Below are 17042 nucleotides of genomic sequence, written 5' to 3' on the forward strand. Positions count from 1 at the left end.
CCTCTGGCTCCAACTCCTAGTTTCCCAGCCCTGCTCCGTGGAGGGTCTTCTAAAGTGACAGTGATGGACTGAAGCCTCAGGAACATCTGAACTCATCTCTCTGAAGGTTTGAGGGCTTAAGGGCAGAAGTCATTGCTCTAGCTCTGACCAGAGGCCAGCCAACCCCTCGATGGTGTGCAGAGAAGGCAGAAGGCAGTGGGCAGAGGCAAGGTTGCCCTTGGGACAGGGGCCCTGGGAACTGGGGCTTCGGGAGGCCTGCCCATCACAGACTGCAGCCCACCCCTCCCCTGCCTCAGTGCTTCTGCAGGCACTACTGGGCCGGCTGACTCTGGAATGGGATTCAGGGGTGCATTGGTGGGGGGAGCACGAGGGCTTGGGGAGTCCAGATATGGCCAAATATTCTACAAGGTCTGGCCAGAGAGAGTACTGCCGGAGGGGTGGGGCCTTCTGCGTGTGTTTGTAGGAAAGGTGGGGGGTGGGGGCAGAAAGGCTGCCTGCGGGGGAGAAGGCTTCTTGGCAAACGCCCCAGTTTCCTGAGCTGATCCCTGCTCCCTGCCACTGCTCCCAATTCTGTTGTTTCAATAACATCATTTTTATCCACCCCACAGAGAGACCGTGTCTTAGGAGGGGGAGGGGAGGGGCAGGGCTAGGGCATGAGGGGGTGGTAATGGAGAGAGGCTGGGGTCTGGAGGCAGCAGGGACTAGATTTGGGGCGATCCCTCCTCAGGCAGAGGCAGGGCGGTCCCAGAGCCCTGGTCCCCTGATGACAAAGACAAATACATTAAAATTCTTGCCTCGGAGAAGAATGCAGGATAGGGAGAGCATTTCATAATCTGCAATAACAGTAGCAGGGTGGGGGCGGGGGACCGGGGGGGGGCAGGGGGTTCAGAACCCAGGCAGTGGTCCCCAGGGGGTTGGTCGTTGGCCACCTGCAGCCTCCAGAGACCCCCAGAGCCCTCTAGCCGCCTGTTCAGCACCATCTGGCCTGAGTGTGTGCCCAACCTGGGCATGTCATTGAGTGTGCAGGGTCTGGAGTTGGCACTGCCCTGCAGCAACAGCAACTGTGTATAAAATTAAGAGGTGCAGGGGCTGTGTATGGCATCTGGATGCTCTTAAGGGCTCAAATGGGAGGGGCTGCACTTGGGCCATGCCCCCCTGGCTATCTCCCTCAGCCACTAGCCCCCTTCTCTAGAACGCTCCAGCACCCTGACCAGAACTCTCAGTACCCAGTACAAGGAATTAGACTGACTCAACCTGGACACCGGGGCCCTGGGGTGGGGCTCCCAGCAAACCCAGGGGCTTCCCTATGTGCCTAGCCCAATGTTTCTCCATTTCCTTTCTCTTCTCCACTTGCTCATCCTTCCTTTCCCAGATCTGCCTCCTCCCCTGGGATAGGCATCTGTGGTCTTTTATTGCAACCCCAGCCCACCTTGACCCACTTGTGCCCACACTCGGAACCTTGCCTTCTCTCTGCTCACCAGGGTGTTCCTCTTACTTCTTTGGGCAGTGGCCTCATTCCCCAAGTTCAGGTGCTCCCCGCCCCTCCCATTCCAGAAGACCGGGAGCTTTCCTCCAGGTGCCTGAAGTTTCTGCCACACGGGCTTGAGGTCGTCTGTCTGTCCTCTCCACCCAGGAGCACCCTTACAGCTTGATGGCTGCTCTGGACAGCGGTGGCAGGGAGACTGGCCTTTGCTGTGGAATGTCCTGCACCACCTGTCCCTCGGCACCCCTGGGGCACACGGGGCCAGAGGGAGGAGCAGGGACTACAGCTCCCTGCCAGCCCGCTTGGTGTGATGAATGGAGCTGTCCTTCCTCCCCACGGGGCCTTTGATCTCCCCCCGTGGGGAGGGGGCCAGGGGCATCAAAGACATTTTTGTGGCATTAGAGAATCAGATAAACGCCATCTCACCTGCAGCTGGCCCTCCCACCCCCTCTGGCCCCGGCCAAGTTGTGGGGAGCGGCCTGAGGCAGGGACCCACGGACCCACGAGGCCCGGCTGCAGCGAGTTCTGACCCTTCACTCTCTTGGAAGTCTGCAAGCTCCACTCTGTCGCTCGCCTACACGTGCGAGCGCTGGATCGCAGGCCGTAAAGAGGTTCTTCTTGCTGTGTCCTCTCCCCTCCGCACCTCCTCCCCTGAAGTCGGGCCTGATGAGGCGGGGGCTGGGGAGGAGAGTGGAGGCCTAGAGCTTCCTCCCGTGCTCAGGGAAAGGCTGAAAGAGGGGCGTGCGGCGCGGAGGCCAGGTCCGGTAAGAGGTGACCCCTCCGGAGTGTGCCCATCGGGCCGTCGAGTTCGACACCCCTAGCCGGAGCACCCAGCGCCCGGGGCCAACTTCCTCTCCTGGCCCCCGCTCCAGCATCCCACTCCGCACCGCCCCCCAACCCAAACTCCCTCATTCCTGGGAAGTTTTCTCTCTTTACAGTCAACAAACCTGTCAAACGTCTCTCTTCCAGCCCGTCCCCCATTCCTCAGCTCCTTTTCCTTCCCCCGCTAACCCTTCTCCACCCTACTTCCCCGCCCCTCCTTGCCCCCGACTCCGGGCGGCGGCCGGGGGCTCCCAGGCGGTGAGAGGCGAGGTGAGGGGGCGAGGCGGGCGGGTCCCCCAGCCACGAGCGCGCTCGGGCCCCGCCCCGGGACCTCGCTCCCGCCCTCCGCTGAGCTCCGCGCCCGCCGCCCCGGGGCGCTCGGCTCCCTCCCGAGAGTCCCGCCGCCTGACTGTCGCAACTGCCACCCCCACGGCCCCCCTGCCCCCCGCCCCCGCCCCGGCCCCGCTCCCCTCCCACCCCCACCCCCGGCTCTGATTTCTTCTCCCGAGCGAGCTCGGCAGGAGACACAGGCGCTGGCTGCCCCGTCCGCTCTCCGCCTCCGCCGCGCCCTCCTCGCCCGGGATGGGCCCCCCCACCGCCGCCGCCGCCGCCGCCGCCGCCGCCGCCGCCGCCGGAGCCATCGCCTCCCGGCCGCCGCCGCCGTCGCCGCGCTCGCCCTGAAGCCCGGGCCCCCGCGCGCACCGGCTGGCCCCGCAGCCTCGTCCCCTGGCCGCCCCGGCCCGCGGTAGAGCTGTCACGATGCAGCCGCCCGCGCCCTCCCGCCTGAGGCTGCTGTTCCTGCTGCTCCTGTGTCCGGCGCACGTCAGCGGACTGTGGTGGTGAGTACTGCGTCTGACTGTCCCCGCGGGGCTCCTGGAGCTCGAAGGTGGGGACCTCGGGACCGATAGTGGGGCTCTGAATTGCGCTCCTGCCGCCTCCGGGCTCTACCTGTGCGCAGAGCCCAGCCGCCGGGCAGCTGGAGACGTGAGGGGGAGGTGCGTGCCGCTCCTGCCAGCCTCCTCCAGGGGCACTTCTGAAATGCCACTTAGATATGCCCACACACCCCCGCTCCCCCCTTACATTCTACTGTGTTTCCTTCTCCTGTGTCCCACCCCAGATTATGCGCCCAATCCAGGTCACCAAGGAATTGGCAGATGGGTAGGAAAGACATTGGGGAGATGGGCAAGATCTGTAGTCTGAGATCCGAATAAAAGAGTCTGCGAGGAGGGCTTTGGATTTAGGGGAGGAGGGCTGGATTTGGGGAAAAGAGGGGAGCAAGGTGGGAAGCCACAGGCGGGAAGACTCAAACAGCTGCCTCTTCCCCGCCCTGCTTTGCCCACAAACCCACCAGCTTCTGTCTGGGCTCCTCCAGAGTGGGCGGTAGGGGCGGGAAAAGGAGTGTAAAGGGGAAACCGAGTCAGAACCTTAGCTTTCTCTACTTCCTCCTCCCCGACCAAAGAGGAGGAAAGGCAGGAAGGGACCCAAGCCTATGCCCTTCCATATGTAGGGGTCATGGGTGAAAAAATGTGCAGCTCGGGACGTACTGGGAACCGCGGAGGGTCCTGGAGGAAGGGAGGGAGGCCTGGCCAGCCAAGGGTTGGGGACGTCTTCCCAGACCTAGCCTCTCGACTTGGCCCTAGCTAGAGCAGACGCCTAGGCAGCTAAGGTTGAGGGAACTTTGAGTCTTGGGAGGTGGACAGAGGCTGGGGAGGTGGGTGCCCGGCCGGGACCGCTCAGAGATCCGGATCCCGTAGACTTTTTTTTCCTTCTCAGTCTCAGGAGCAGCAAAGACCCGCCCGGAATAGTTGTGTTTAGAGAGGAGGGACTTGGACAATACCGCTGGTGCATCAGCCAATCGTAAGAAGGCAAGGTCTTGTCTATTTGCATATCACAATGTCACTGGCTGGATTCTCTACCCTTCACTCCTCTCCCACCCCGGGATTTGGAAGAAGGGGTGGGGCAGGCAGATCCTTCTCTTCTAGGAAGATAGCTGGATGCCCACACAGGGAGCTGCTGGCCACCATCCCACTTCCATGATGTGGGAGAGAAGTCCCTCAGGGTGTCGCTGAGGGGACAAACTGAGGACGACCGAGGTCCTGGCTAGGGAACATGCGTCCTTTGATCCTGACTTAGAATAATGCAGTAGCAGCTTTGAAATAGACAGACCTGAGATCTAATCTCCCCCATTTGTTAAGCCTGTGACTTTGGGCAAGCCACTTCTCCCTGCTCCCAGATGTCTCAACTGTAGAACAGGGAGTCAGTCCCCCTAGCTGGCAGGCTCCATAGGAGGATTATGTGGGATGACCTACAACATAATTGGACATTAGGAGGTGCTCCTAAATGTAAGTCTCCTCCTCGACACCCCAGGTTCTGGCCAGAGTCCCCATGGGTGAAAAGGGGGATTAATTTAAATGTAAAATCCAGGGTCCCCAGTAAAATTTTGTAAAGGCATCTCTATCTCTTGTTCCCCATGCACACCTTTCCTAACTTTGCCCTTCCTCAAGGTATGGGGACAGGGGTCTCTCCCTGATGGCTGTTGCCTTCCCTTCCCCCTGCCCCATTTGTCCCAATTTTCTCATCCTTCCAGTTAAAAATACCACTTCCTCCATGAAGCTGTCTCTCTGTCTTCCCTCCCTTGCCTTCTCTGTGCTCCCACTGCACTCCATGCATTGGGCAACTATGCCAGTTATGCATTTTACTGACAACCATCTCCTCTTGGGTCTCTTTTCCCTGCTCCTGGAAGGCCAAGCGTTTGTCTGTAGGGCCCGGAAGACTGAAGGTGCTGGGGACAGTTTTATGGAGTGTTGCTGAGTTCATCTTTCTGGGGTTTGTATCCATGGGGGTTCCTTTGTTTAGGAAGGGCTGTTGGGTGGGAGCCACACCAGAGGGAGAGAGACTTGGTCCCTTGGAGACTGACCCTGAAGCTGGAAAGCAGGGAGTGGGGGAGGAGGTGAGGAAGGCAGGTGTGGGAGAACACAGAGGCCTTCATGGCCACAGCTGCAGGGCGAGCCGGGTGAAGAGTGAGGGGTTGGGATGATAAGGTGTCTGGCGAATGCCTCACTCAGATGCTTCTGAGAGGCTCCTGTCATTCCTTGCCCCCCACCCCGGAGGCTTCACCATAAGTAAGAGCTTCTTCAGGCCAGGAGATTCTAGGCTGCTCCCTGATGCCTAGGACTGGTTTGCTGGACCTCTTCTCTCTGCTTCTCAGAGAAGCCAGGCCAGAGCTCTAGCGGTGGACAGGAAAGCAGCTGGCCTCGCAGCAGCCCACTGAAGTCCAGGCTGACATTCTAGCAGCAGCCAGGCTGGGAGGAGACAGGACCCCAGGAACTCTGAGCGACTGGACTGTCCCGGTCAGGAAAGGAGGGTCCTGGAGGAGAGTGGCCCAGGCCCTGGAATAGGCTCAGGGACCTGGAGCCAGGTCCCGGAGGAGTTTCGCTTCCACTTTCTTTCCCCCTCCCCCATCTTCTCCGATGCAATGCATGCTTTCTAAACTCTGCCTCTGGCCTCTGTCTGTCTCTCTCCCATCTGTAACCATATCTTTGTGAATTGCAGAATCCCAGATTCCAGGACACTGGCCAGGCTCTCTGGAGGTCATCTTGTCCAGCTTACTGCCTCCAGGCCATCCAGCCTATGCTCTGGCCCTGACAGATCCCGTTCTGGTCATCAGCTCCCACCTCTCCTATCCTGCTCCCTGCCCCCCTTCCCCCCTCCCCCGGGAAGTTCTTCTCAATGTCTGACCCATCTTTATTTATACCTCCAATCAGTGGACGTAGAAAATAGCTCACTCTCACAGAATACCCAGATCAATCTCCCTTCTTCTCCCTTCCTCTTTCCTATTTCTGTTTTATAGTTTCTATGAAAGAAACTAACCCTCCCCTTGTTCCACTAGGAAAAGCACCACTCAGTCTCACTCCCTTCCCCCATCTCATCTTGCCTCCCTTCCCTATGGAAACAGGAACAGACGCCTAGGACAGCCTCACCTCTAGTCCCTTGGGGAAGCAGGGAAAGGACCCAGGCTTCTTCCCGACACCCCGGTTTTCCAGTTGTGAGCCCCCCCACCCTTCCCCATCCCCTCTTCCTCTGGGGCCCCTGACCCTTCATGGGCACTCCTGTGGCTGGCCCCCACAGACTCAGGATGGGGCGGGGGTGGGGTGGCCGTCCAGCACCCCCTCCAGGCCTGCCGCTTTGGCAGCTTCCCCTGGAGGGAGACAATGGGGCTGTGAGCAGAAAAGGGCAGGGGCAAAAGGAGGCTGGCTCGGTCCAGGCCAGAGCATGCCCTGAGCCCACCAGAGTCCTGGCACTGTGACATTTCCTGTGGGGTGCAGCCCCCTCCTGCCCCGTTCTCATCAGAAGCCAGGAGTTGGTGGGGGGAGGTCAGTGGGAGGCTTGATCACCAGGGCCCAGTGAGGGGGATTCCAGAGTGTGTGCTTTGATGGAGAAATCCAGCTGTGGAGGGGATGAGGCGAGGGTGGGGCGGGCAGCCAGGCCTTGGTCAGGGTGGCAGTAGGGCACCCAGCCAGCCAGAGCAGGAGGCGCTGGGGAACGCAGAAGCCGGCCCCTGGGGGCTGGAGACGGTGCCCTTTAGCCTGCGCCTTCCTTCCTGCGGGGGGCGGGCGGGGTGGGGGGGTGAGATCTTGGGTGCTTCCCCTGGACTGCCTGAGGAGGAGCTTGGGGAGGGAAAGGTCGCTGGGAGGGTTCTTCACCCACTTTCCACCTGGCCTCTTGGGCTGGTTTCTCCAGCTCGGAGCCCTCTGTTTAATCCAGAAACGAGATCTAGAAAGGACTTAGAGATCATCTGGTCCAATCTTCTCACTTACAGTGAGAACTCTAGCCAAAGCTCAGGGACAGGAGGTGACTTGCCCAAGGCCCCCCAGAATGCAAGTTGCTGAGGGCTGGGACCGGGAGCCCACCTCCTGCTGAGTACCGCACCCTTGTGTGCTGTGGGGCTCAGGAAAGGGGTACAGGGCCTTCCACGGGCCCCTCTGCTCCCCCATCCCCACCCTCACACAGTGCTCCCCACCTCAGCATGGGAGAGCAGAAGGCACATGACGGATGCTCACCGGCATATCCAGCGGATGGTCACCGTGTCCATGCCTTTGCCTCCCACAGCCCTGACCAATGGGAAGCCCTCTTCTGCAGTGAAGTCATTCGGGGCAGGAAAAGCCCCTGCCTCTTCCAAGAGCAATGAGGAGGAGAGAAGTGTGAGGAGGTGGGAAGGGCAGCACCCAGCACAGGGCAGAGAGAACCAGATTGGGCTGGGGTGGTGGGGGGCCGTGGGGAGGCAGGGGTTAATGGAGCTGGGGCATCACTGGCTTTGATGTGGTGGTCGGGGAGGGGGGAGGGACAGGGGGAGGGGAGCAGTAATTACCGAGTTAGACAGAGCAGGACAGGACAGGCGGGCCGGGCACAGGCCCGGGCCCAGCTGCCTCAGCAGCCGTCAGGCAACATTTTTCTGCCCCTTCTCCACCACCCACCTCCCCCACCCCTGTGCAGCCCCCGCCCACGGCCCCAGGGCTCAGGGCTCCCTCTGCTGGCTCTTGGGAGTGAGGGTCAGACTAAGGAGCGTGGGGAACTAGCGGGGGGCTGGCTGTGAGACCCTTCAGAGGAGCAGGCATCAGAAGGATCTGTGGTCCTCTCGGCCTCAAGAATCCACCGACCGAGGAGCGCTCGATGGGGAAGGGAGGGGTCCTGGAGGGAGCTCCTGGTCCACGGGCTGGGCTGACAGGGGAGGAGGAGACACTGGGATCCAGGCTAAGTAAGGGCAGAGAGTTGGAGAAAAGCATGTTCTCAGGAATTCACAAACGCTGCCTGATTGCCGTGCGCTGTGCAGGCCCAGGAGATGATTAAGGGTGTGAATAGGAAGACAAAACACTTGTGGAAGTCCACTCTCTGGACAGGCTCTTTTCACAGGTAACCTGGGAAGTAGGCAGGTATTATTTATTTCCATTTTACAGTTGAAGACACTGAGGCTCAGAAGGTTAAGTTTCATCATCCGTTCAACCAATGATAAGTACCAGCTTCCCTTGCTAGGGACTTGCTGACATCATAGAACCAGCAAATGGCAGAGCCCAGACACAAACCCAAGTCCGATGGGTCTTCAGACCCCTGAGTGTGTTCTGCTAATGACGTTTACTTCTTCCTGAGGGCCTTGTCTCGAGTGAGTTCATATCTAATTGGAGAGGGAGGACAAGAAAACATGACAAAATAATTATGCCCCTCGCAGCATAACAAACACCCCCCAAATGAGTGCCACTTGGAGTGATGCAAGTCGGGGAGGTCAGTGAGGGCTGGGGCCCAGGGGAGGCTCCTTAGACCAGGTGGGATCTGAGGCGAGTTTGGAGAGATGCTGGGTGAGGTTTTGATGACTTAGGGGTGGCGAGGGGTGGCTATGAGTTAGCCAACCCTGCTCAGAGTAAGGGCTATGTGGAGGATGGCATGCGAGGCCACACAAGGTATCCGAAGACCGCAGGTGGCCGTTTCCTCCGGTCCCTTTGGTTTTTAAAATATTCACCTAAATTTCTCTCAGCGGGGATCCCTCCACTGAGTGGCCAGGGTCAGTCACCTCTCTTCTCACCGTGCTCACCTGTACAATAAGGGTGAAGTGGGTGGAGCTGGACTAGAGTATCTCTGACATTCTCTTCCGCCCTCTGAATCCAGGAATGGAAAGGTAAGTTAGGCCAGAAACCCGGACCTCCAAGGCTTAGATCTACAGATGTTGTCAGTAGGAACTGGCTGCCCCCTGACCAAGGTCCCTGGGAGGGAGATCTTGGCACAGGCCATGCCAGCTAGAATGGCCAAACCCAGGCTTGTCCCATCTTGTCCACATACTGATGTCTTTTAGGGCTAGTCTTGTTTTTTCTATGCTGGAGTGACTGTTTAGGATCTCAGATCCTACATGTTATATATTATATATTTCCTACCACCACTGTGCTCCCGTCACCGCCCCCGCTCCAAACACGCAGATGCTCCCAAACGGGCACATCCTCTCTGGGCTGATCTCAGACGGATGCTAGCTCAGAGGCCCCAACAGCAGAGTTCATTCCCTAAGGAAGCAGAAGGGAAGGAAGGAGGGTAAAGGAAGAAGGAAGATGGGGGAGTTCTTTGTTGATGCTCTTAAAGATGGTGTTAAAGTTAGACGGGATATTCAAGCCTCTCTCGCCAACTCCTCACTTTTCTGAAGCCCAGAGAGGGAACTGATTTGCCCAGAGTGGCTCAGCTCACCCAGAGCTGACAGAGACCAGGGTACAAAAGCGAGGCCTGTTGTTTTGCCCAATGCTCCTCTGCCAGTCCCCTTCGGAGTTTCCTTTCCTGTGACTTGAAGATGGGAGTGAGGACAGGAGGGCAGGGAACAAGCTAGTCCCTTGGGATTCTAGCTGCTACTATTGCCCATCCCTCCTCCTGACCGGCTTGTAAACAAGCCTAGTTCCCAGGCAGCCAGCCAGCCTGGGGAGCCAGACCCGGACCAGAAACCGACTCCGGGGCAGCCCCTCAACGCTGTGAAGGGCCAGCCAGCCCCACCTCCTGGAGGGCCCTGCCTCTCATGCTCCTCTCGATTCCTCTCCTATCTCAGGCTCCTGGGAAAAAGACAAGGTCAAGAGGTGTTTCCCCCTCTTGCCTGCGTACCCACACCGTCTCCTGCTTTCCTAGTGCAGGAGGAGGGAGAGGAGACGGATAGGGCAGAGTAACCTTGGGAAGATAAGGCCAGTCAGCCTTGGGAAAGCAGGGAGTTAGCAGAGGGCAGGATTGGGGAGGGGAGAGTGGGGAACTTAGCGGCATGGGGGTGGGGCGGGGAAGATGGGTTTGCAGGGCCCCAGACTCCCAGGTGGAGTTCTGGACATGCAGGTGGCAGAAGAGGAGCTGGACAGCTGTGGGCAGGTCCGCTTCCCTGCCTCTGAGTGCGGCGGGGGAAAAAGAAAATGTTTGAGGAAGCTAATTAGGAGTCATGAAACCACATGTGGACAGGGGCCTGGGCTCAAGTGAGGACCTTCTCCTTAGATGGCTCATTCATTCATTCAGAAACATGTATTAAATGGTATTCCTTGTAGTATTATAGTAATTGTTCATAATATGCAAATTTTCATTAAAAATGGGAGGGGGGATACAAATTAAGTAGCTAAAAATCTGCCATGGGAGACAAAAGAAAATGACAGTCCTAACTGTCAACGTGCTTGCTCCATAGTCTTATCTGCCGACCTTGTACAGCCATGCTCGACGCTGCCCCCCAATCCTTTTTGTAATGAAGTGGGATAAGTAGGTGGAAGGCGGAAGGAGAGAGGAGAGAGAGAGAGAGAGAGAGAGAGAGAGAGACACCTAAGGGCAGGGTTGGGGCTGGACCTTCCCAGGCTACAGTTGGAACGCAGTGATGGGCAGGTCCTAAGCATGGAGGAAGAAAGGTCTGGACTATAAGTCTGTCCACTGAGGAGAGAACCTTGGCTCCTGGACTACTTGGGTAGGGGTGATGACAATAACCTGATAGGGTGGTGGTGTGTGTGTGTCACAGGGGGTGGTAGGAGATCTTAAAGGACTGAGCTTACACATCTTCCTGCAACCACGTCTTCAAACATCTCACTCCTCAGTGTTGAGAAGTTCTAGCTTAAGACCTAAATTCCTCCTGCTGCTACGTAAGCCCATTACATCTCCTTGCTCTGGGGCCAGAACGTGCCTAGTCAGCACGTACCTACAGAGCAAATGGGGACAGTGGGGCGGATGCACACGAAGGCTAAACTGAAAAGTAGGCCATCTTGACCTTTGGCACCTATCCACCAGCATTTTCCTCATCATTTTCCATCTCTCGGTGCCGCTTCTCCCCACCCAAAATTTTATTCTGCCTTCCGCTAAAGGATTTTTGAGTGGTTTCAAATTACCCTCAGCCCCCAAGTGCTCAAATAAGAGCAATCCAATTGAAGTGGTTCCACCCGGGTGTCGGTACCCAGCCAGTATAACCTTCAGGGGTATGGTGCATGGCAACCAAAAGCTTGCCTTGCTGCCATCCTGCTCTGAAAAGGTCACAGACCCTGGAGCAGGAGAAGGGTCAGTGTCACTTACTTTACAACAATGCTTCAGAGACTCAGTCCCCAGTTCCTTCCTCCTGCTCTCCTGTTCAGGGAAACAGGGGATATCAGGGTGGGAGGGCCCACTTTAGAGATCAAAGCTTCACCTTCCTATTTGACAGAAAGAGAAATCTGGGCTAGAGAGACGGTATGACTTTCCTCAGAGGCTCCATTCCCTAGCCACTCTAACCTCCTGTGGCTTTCTCTATCTCTGGGATTGCCACTACTTTTCTAGCATCAGGGCTGATCAGCTGACACATTTCCAGATTGTGGTTCACTAAGACCAGATCCTTCTCTGTCACTGTCTACTTTTCTTTGGTACCTCTTTATGATATATACTTTCTTTTCTTTGACAGCCTTCTTGATCTTTCTTCGGTTAATTTCCTCCTTGTCTCCCTTTTGGGCTAGGCCTGTTGAATTTTAACTGTGGCCTACCTGGTGCCAGGTGCCTTCACTTTGAGTCAAATTCCTATAAGGATTTATTAATGAAGATGTACACAGAAGGTTAATACTGAATCCTTGCTCTATAGCAATTTCAGTCTAGAACCTAATTAAGAGGGGACACACAAATGGAATAGTAAGAGAACCAGACAGGATAATCTGAATTTCAGTTGTGGGGAGCTGGTGGGTGAAGAGGCATGTCACAGCTCCTGGCTGTGGGCTGGGCAGGGCTGGTCTCCCTCCCCCTCACCCAAGCTCTTTGAGTCACACCCCTGATCTGCTGTTCTTTGCTTCCCAGGGCCGTGGGCAGCCCCTTGGTCATGGACCCTACCAGCATCTGCAGGAAGGCACGGCGGCTAGCAGGGCGGCAGGCTGAGCTGTGCCAGGCCGAGCCAGAAGTTGTGGCCGAGCTAGCGCGGGGCGCCCGGCTAGGGGTTCGAGAATGCCAGTTCCAGTTCCGCTTCCGCCGCTGGAACTGCTCCAGCCACAGCAAGGCCTTTGGGCGCATCCTGCAGCAGGGTCAGTGTGGGGAGGAGACCAGGAGGGGGCTGCTTTCTCTTCGCTGGGGGATCAGAGGAGAGGGTGGAGGTTTGGGTAGGCTGCCTGAGCCCCACTTCTCCCACGGGTCAAAGGGCACCCTGCCCTGATCCTGTCTCCCAACCCCCCATCACACTGCCTGGCCCACCGCATTCCCCCAGTACCCAGCTTTGGTCCTGCTGTCTGACTGCCCCTCCCCGCCCCCGCAGACATCCGGGAGACGGCCTTCGTGTTTGCCATAACGGCCGCGGGCGCCAGCCACGCCGTCACGCAGGCCTGCTCCATGGGCGAGCTGCTGCAGTGTGGCTGCCAGGCGCCCCGCGGCCGGGCCCTGCCCCGTCCCCCCGGCCTGCCAGGTACCCCTGGGCCCCCGGGCCCCGCGGGCTCCCCCGACGGCAGCGCCGCCTGGGAGTGGGGAGGCTGCGGCGACGACGTGGACTTCGGGGATGAGAAGTCGAGGCTCTTTATGGACGCGCAGCACAAGCGGGGACGCGGAGACATCCGTGCGTTGGTGCAACTTCACAACAACGAGGCGGGCCGGCTGGTGAGTCTGGGCAGGGATGTGTAAGGGTGTGTGTGTGTGGAAATGCGTGTGCGGAAATGTGTGAGTGTGGGCAGCTTTGAAAGGATGTGGGAGAGTGTGGTATGTGCGGAGGACTGAGTTTGTGGAAGGGTGTGGGGAAGTGAGGGTGTGAGTGAGGGTATGCAGTGTAGGAGTTCATTAACGTGTGCAGGGGAGCCAGCGTGGCCATGGGGACCACTTGGGAAGATTGGCTGGGGGCCTGGATGGGCATGTGGGAGGGGAAGTGGCCAGCCTAGAAGAGGGAGTTACTTGGGGGGCCTGGGAGGGCCTGGGGCTGATGGCCCAGTGAGCAGGGTAGGGAGGGGACACCCAGGGAAGAGGACCCAGGGCCTTTAGGGACCTCAGGTAGGGAGGACACACCTCTGAGACAGGACATGTGGGGCAAAGCTTGGGGTAGGTAGGGAGCTGGCTGCCAGGGCAGGGGCAGAGGAGGGAGACAAAGGCTGGGGACGAAAGAAAGGATAGAGGCGAGGTAAAGGTATGGGGTCTGGAGGTAGGGGAGCCGGGAGAAGTCGGGGAGGCCTGGAAATGGACTAAACAGGTCCAAGGGAAAATGGGCTTGGAAAGGAGAGAAGAACGAGAAGTAGATCCTGATGGCAGAAGGGGGTCAGGCAGCGGCCGGAAAGCTGTGATCGGATCTGGGCACTTAACTGGCTGCCCAGCAATCCCAGACCAGTCCCTGTCCAGAGCCCTGGCAGCCTCTCCCCTTCCCTCTGTGATGATGAGGGTCCCATGAGCTCCTGTTTAGGGACTAGAAGCAGTCTGAGTCAGATGTTTACAGGAGGCGATGGGGGGAAAGAGAAGGGGCCTGGGAGCGGGAGGGAGATGTACAGGTCTGTAGATCAGGTTGGCCCCTGGACTCTGAGCTTCCGGAAATGATCTTCCTGGGGCGTCTGACCCCTTAAATCCCTAGTGGGGTTGTGAGTCTTCGACCCCAGCTTCAGACATAAATAGTAAATAAAGGGCAGGACTCCTGGGTTCCAGTTCTCAGTAGTGCGTCCACAGTGGGCCCTCCTGCACCGTATGCCTCAGTTCTAGGTTGTGCTAGGGACCCCCCCACACACACACACATCCTATGTCTTCTAGGGTTCCGGCCTGAGGCATTGGGCAGGGGGGTGAGAGGGGGACCAGAGAGGAATGTCCAGACAGGCCCACATACCTGTCGGAGAGGGTTGGGGAGGGGTGGCGGAGACAGAGCCCAGGCGGCCTGCTCTGCCTGGGGCCCTGAGGAGCAGGAATGAGGGGGTTGGCCTGGCAGGAGGAATAGGGTGCGAAGCTGCCACCTTCCCCACCTGCCTCCCTCCAGGGAGAATCTCTCCCCTGCTGTCCATTATGCTTTCTCCCCCATTCCCTGGCTTTGGATCCTGGAACCTCTACGCTGCATAGTGACCCCCACTCCCCACTTCTCCTACTTCTCCATCATTCTTCCTCCTCCTCTCCGGGCTGTGGGGCCCTTGATTTCCTCCTCCCCACTTTGCGCTCTCCTGTTTTGTTTGTTTTTGGTCTCTGCTCTTTTCTTTCTTTCATCCACCACCCTCCCCATCTTATTTTCTGTCGGTCTTCTGGGCCTCGCCGCGTCCCGCCTTCCGGATCTGTCTCCATCCGCCCGCGCCTCTGCTCCCCGCAGGCCGTGCGGAGCCACACGCGGACCGAATGCAAGTGCCATGGCCTGTCGGGCTCATGCGCGCTGCGCACCTGCTGGCAGAAGTTGCCCCCGTTCCGCGAGGTGGGCGCGCGGCTGCTCGAGCGCTTCCACGGCGCCTCGCGTGTCATGGGCACCAACGATGGCAAGGCTCTGCTGCCCGCTGTCCGCACGCTCAAGCCGCCTGGCCGCGCTGACCTACTATACGCCGCCGACTCGCCCGACTTCTGCGCCCCCAACCGGCGCACCGGTTCGCCGGGCACGCGCGGCCGCGCCTGCAACAGCAGTGCCCCGGACCTCAGTGGCTGCGACCTGCTGTGCTGCGGCCGCGGCCACCGCCAGGAGAGCGTGCAGCTCGAGGAGAACTGTCTGTGCCGCTTCCACTGGTGCTGCGTAGTGCAGTGCCACCGCTGCCGCGTGCGCAAGGAACTCAGCCTCTGCCTCTGACCCATCGCCCGGCTCCCCAGACTGCGCGCAGAGCCGCCTCTCGGCACCTGCGGGACCTCTGGGCGCCAGCAGGGGGCGTTGCCAGGTTTCCCCTGGGAAAGTCCATCTCCCAGGCCTCTCTAGAAACTGTGAGGCGGTGGGGCTTGAGATATACGCCCGCTCATCAAGGCCCAGGGCACCGGAGGAGCCTCCAAGGGGCGCTTCCCGGGGGCTTCTGGGGGAGACCTCTCTCCTCGGCCCCCAGATAGAAACCAAAGAGCCAGTTTCTAGGCCTCGGGATGCGGGGCTCCTCAGAACTGCTGGCCATGGGGTGGGTGGGTGCATTTAGTATCAATAAAAATATTTAAATCAATAGGACTGGGCCCATAGTTTGGAGGAGGGCTGCCATGGGGACAGGCTCTGAAAGGAGTGAGTAAAGGGAGATGGTTTTGATAGAACTAGCCTCTCAGGGGTCATCACCCTGGTTCCCTATCTTCCCCCTACCGGACTGGGCTCTTCTGGCAACGAAGAGTACCAAATCTCTCCCTTGGCATTCTCCTTGTTCTGTCTAGTACACATCTAGGGCTTGAATCTGCAGGCTGGGGGAGAACTAGGATGCCTCTTTAAAGGAGCAGACTGAGAGGGTCTAGAGAAAGAAGGCCAGAACCTCCGGTGGTGTACTCAGTTCTCACTACAGCCCTTGTCCTAATTCTGGGGCGGGGGTGTGGGGACACCTTTATCTGTCTTTCTGTTTCTGTGGCCCCTGGGGAATTCGAGGGTAGACTTTTAGGGCCACCCAAACTCATAGGATTAAAGCACTTTATAAACTGTAGAATGAGATGAAAATGTTATTAGTAACATCAGCTTTTGTTACCATCAAAACTAACTTCACCCCCATTAACATTGAAAAGACTGCCCAGAATGGCATTTCCAATCACGCTTAGAGGGAGATGAAGCGAAGTTGTCCCAAAGTTTTTCTTGGCATCCAATCACATTTCCTTCTTTCTGATTCCTCTCAGAAAGCTGATGGTGAGGGTAAAGGGACAGAAGAAGGATTTGGGATTCTGGGTTCGCCAGAACTGGGCCTCAGGCCTCCATCTCACTCCAGAGAGAATGAGAGAGGGTGTAGCCCAATGGTTGGGATTCAGAGCCCCCAATTTTCCCACAGTCCAAATACTGCAGTGGGGAATGACTCTCCCATCAAGGTATGCAGGGCGAAGCATGAGCATTAGATTCAGACACTCTGGGTTGGAAACTAGCGCTGCTGCTCACAAGTTTACAGTATAGGCCATGTTAGCCTCGGTTTCTTTACCTATGCAATGGGAATATCATTCTGTTTCAGTTATCCCTTGCTGCATAACAAACAACCCCAAAGTAACTACTTCTCATGATCCTTTAGGTCAGGAATTTGTCAGGACTCAGCTGCATGTTTCTGCTCCTTATGAGAGAACTATTGGCTCTGGTCATTCACTTGGCTAATTCTGCTGGTGGTTCGGCTGGGCTGGACAGTCCAAGATGCTTCACTCATATACCTCTAGTGCCCCAGAGCTTCTCCAGTGGCCTCCTCTCCATGTAACTAGCTTGGGCTTCCTTATGACATGGTGGCCTCAGTGTAGTCAGACATCTTACATAAGGCTGGCTTTCAAAATAGACTGTACCAAACTTGAAGGCAGAAACTGAAAGTCTCTTCTTAAAGTCCAGGCTTAGAAGTTACCCAGCATCACTGTCACTCCTTTTTGGTTGACACAAGTCACAGAACCAGCCGAAAGTCAAGGGAAGGGGAAACACACTCCACCTCTCAAAGGGACAGTGGCAAAGAATTGACAACCATCATAATCTATCCACATCCTCATAGAATTGTGGGAAGGATTTTTTGAGATATGCAAAGCACTTAGCATCTGACAATAATTTATGACAAATTTGTGTTTAATAAATGGTAGTTACTGTGAGAAAGGGGATAGAGAGCTGATGCTTTTGCAGGCGTTGGGCAGGCCCTGATTGCAAATGAAGATACCCAACTCAAACTAGCTTAGGCCAAAGGGAATTAATGAATGGATC

At 57.5% G+C, this 17042-nt stretch overlaps 1 protein-coding gene across 3 annotated transcripts; it reads left to right on the forward strand.

Moving 5' to 3' along the window:
* The first annotated feature begins 2793 nt into the window (after positions 1-2793).
* Positions 2794-15353, forward strand: WNT6 (Wnt family member 6). Of its 3 annotated transcripts, XM_049712299.1 has the most exons (5): positions 2794-3144; positions 4079-4162; positions 12095-12315; positions 12543-12877; positions 14544-15353. In XM_049712299.1, exons 1-5 carry the CDS (start codon positions 3065-3067, stop codon positions 15003-15005), a joined length of 1182 nt encoding a protein of 393 aa, XP_049568256.1. In that variant the 5' UTR covers positions 2794-3064; the 3' UTR covers positions 15006-15353. The 3 variants fall into 3 exon arrangements, with proteins under 3 accessions (XP_049568256.1, XP_004262756.1, XP_033283371.1); XM_004262708.4 differs by lacking the exon at positions 4079-4162 and having other exon boundaries at positions 2797-3144; XM_033427480.2 differs by lacking the exons at positions 2794-3144; positions 4079-4162 and adding an exon at positions 4169-5131.
* Positions 15354-17042: the final 1689 nt, after the last annotated feature.

Source organism: Orcinus orca, chromosome 7 (genome assembly GCF_937001465.1).
Source record: "Orcinus orca chromosome 7, mOrcOrc1.1, whole genome shotgun sequence".
In the NCBI taxonomy this organism is placed as follows: Eukaryota; Metazoa; Chordata; class Mammalia; order Artiodactyla; family Delphinidae; genus Orcinus; species Orcinus orca.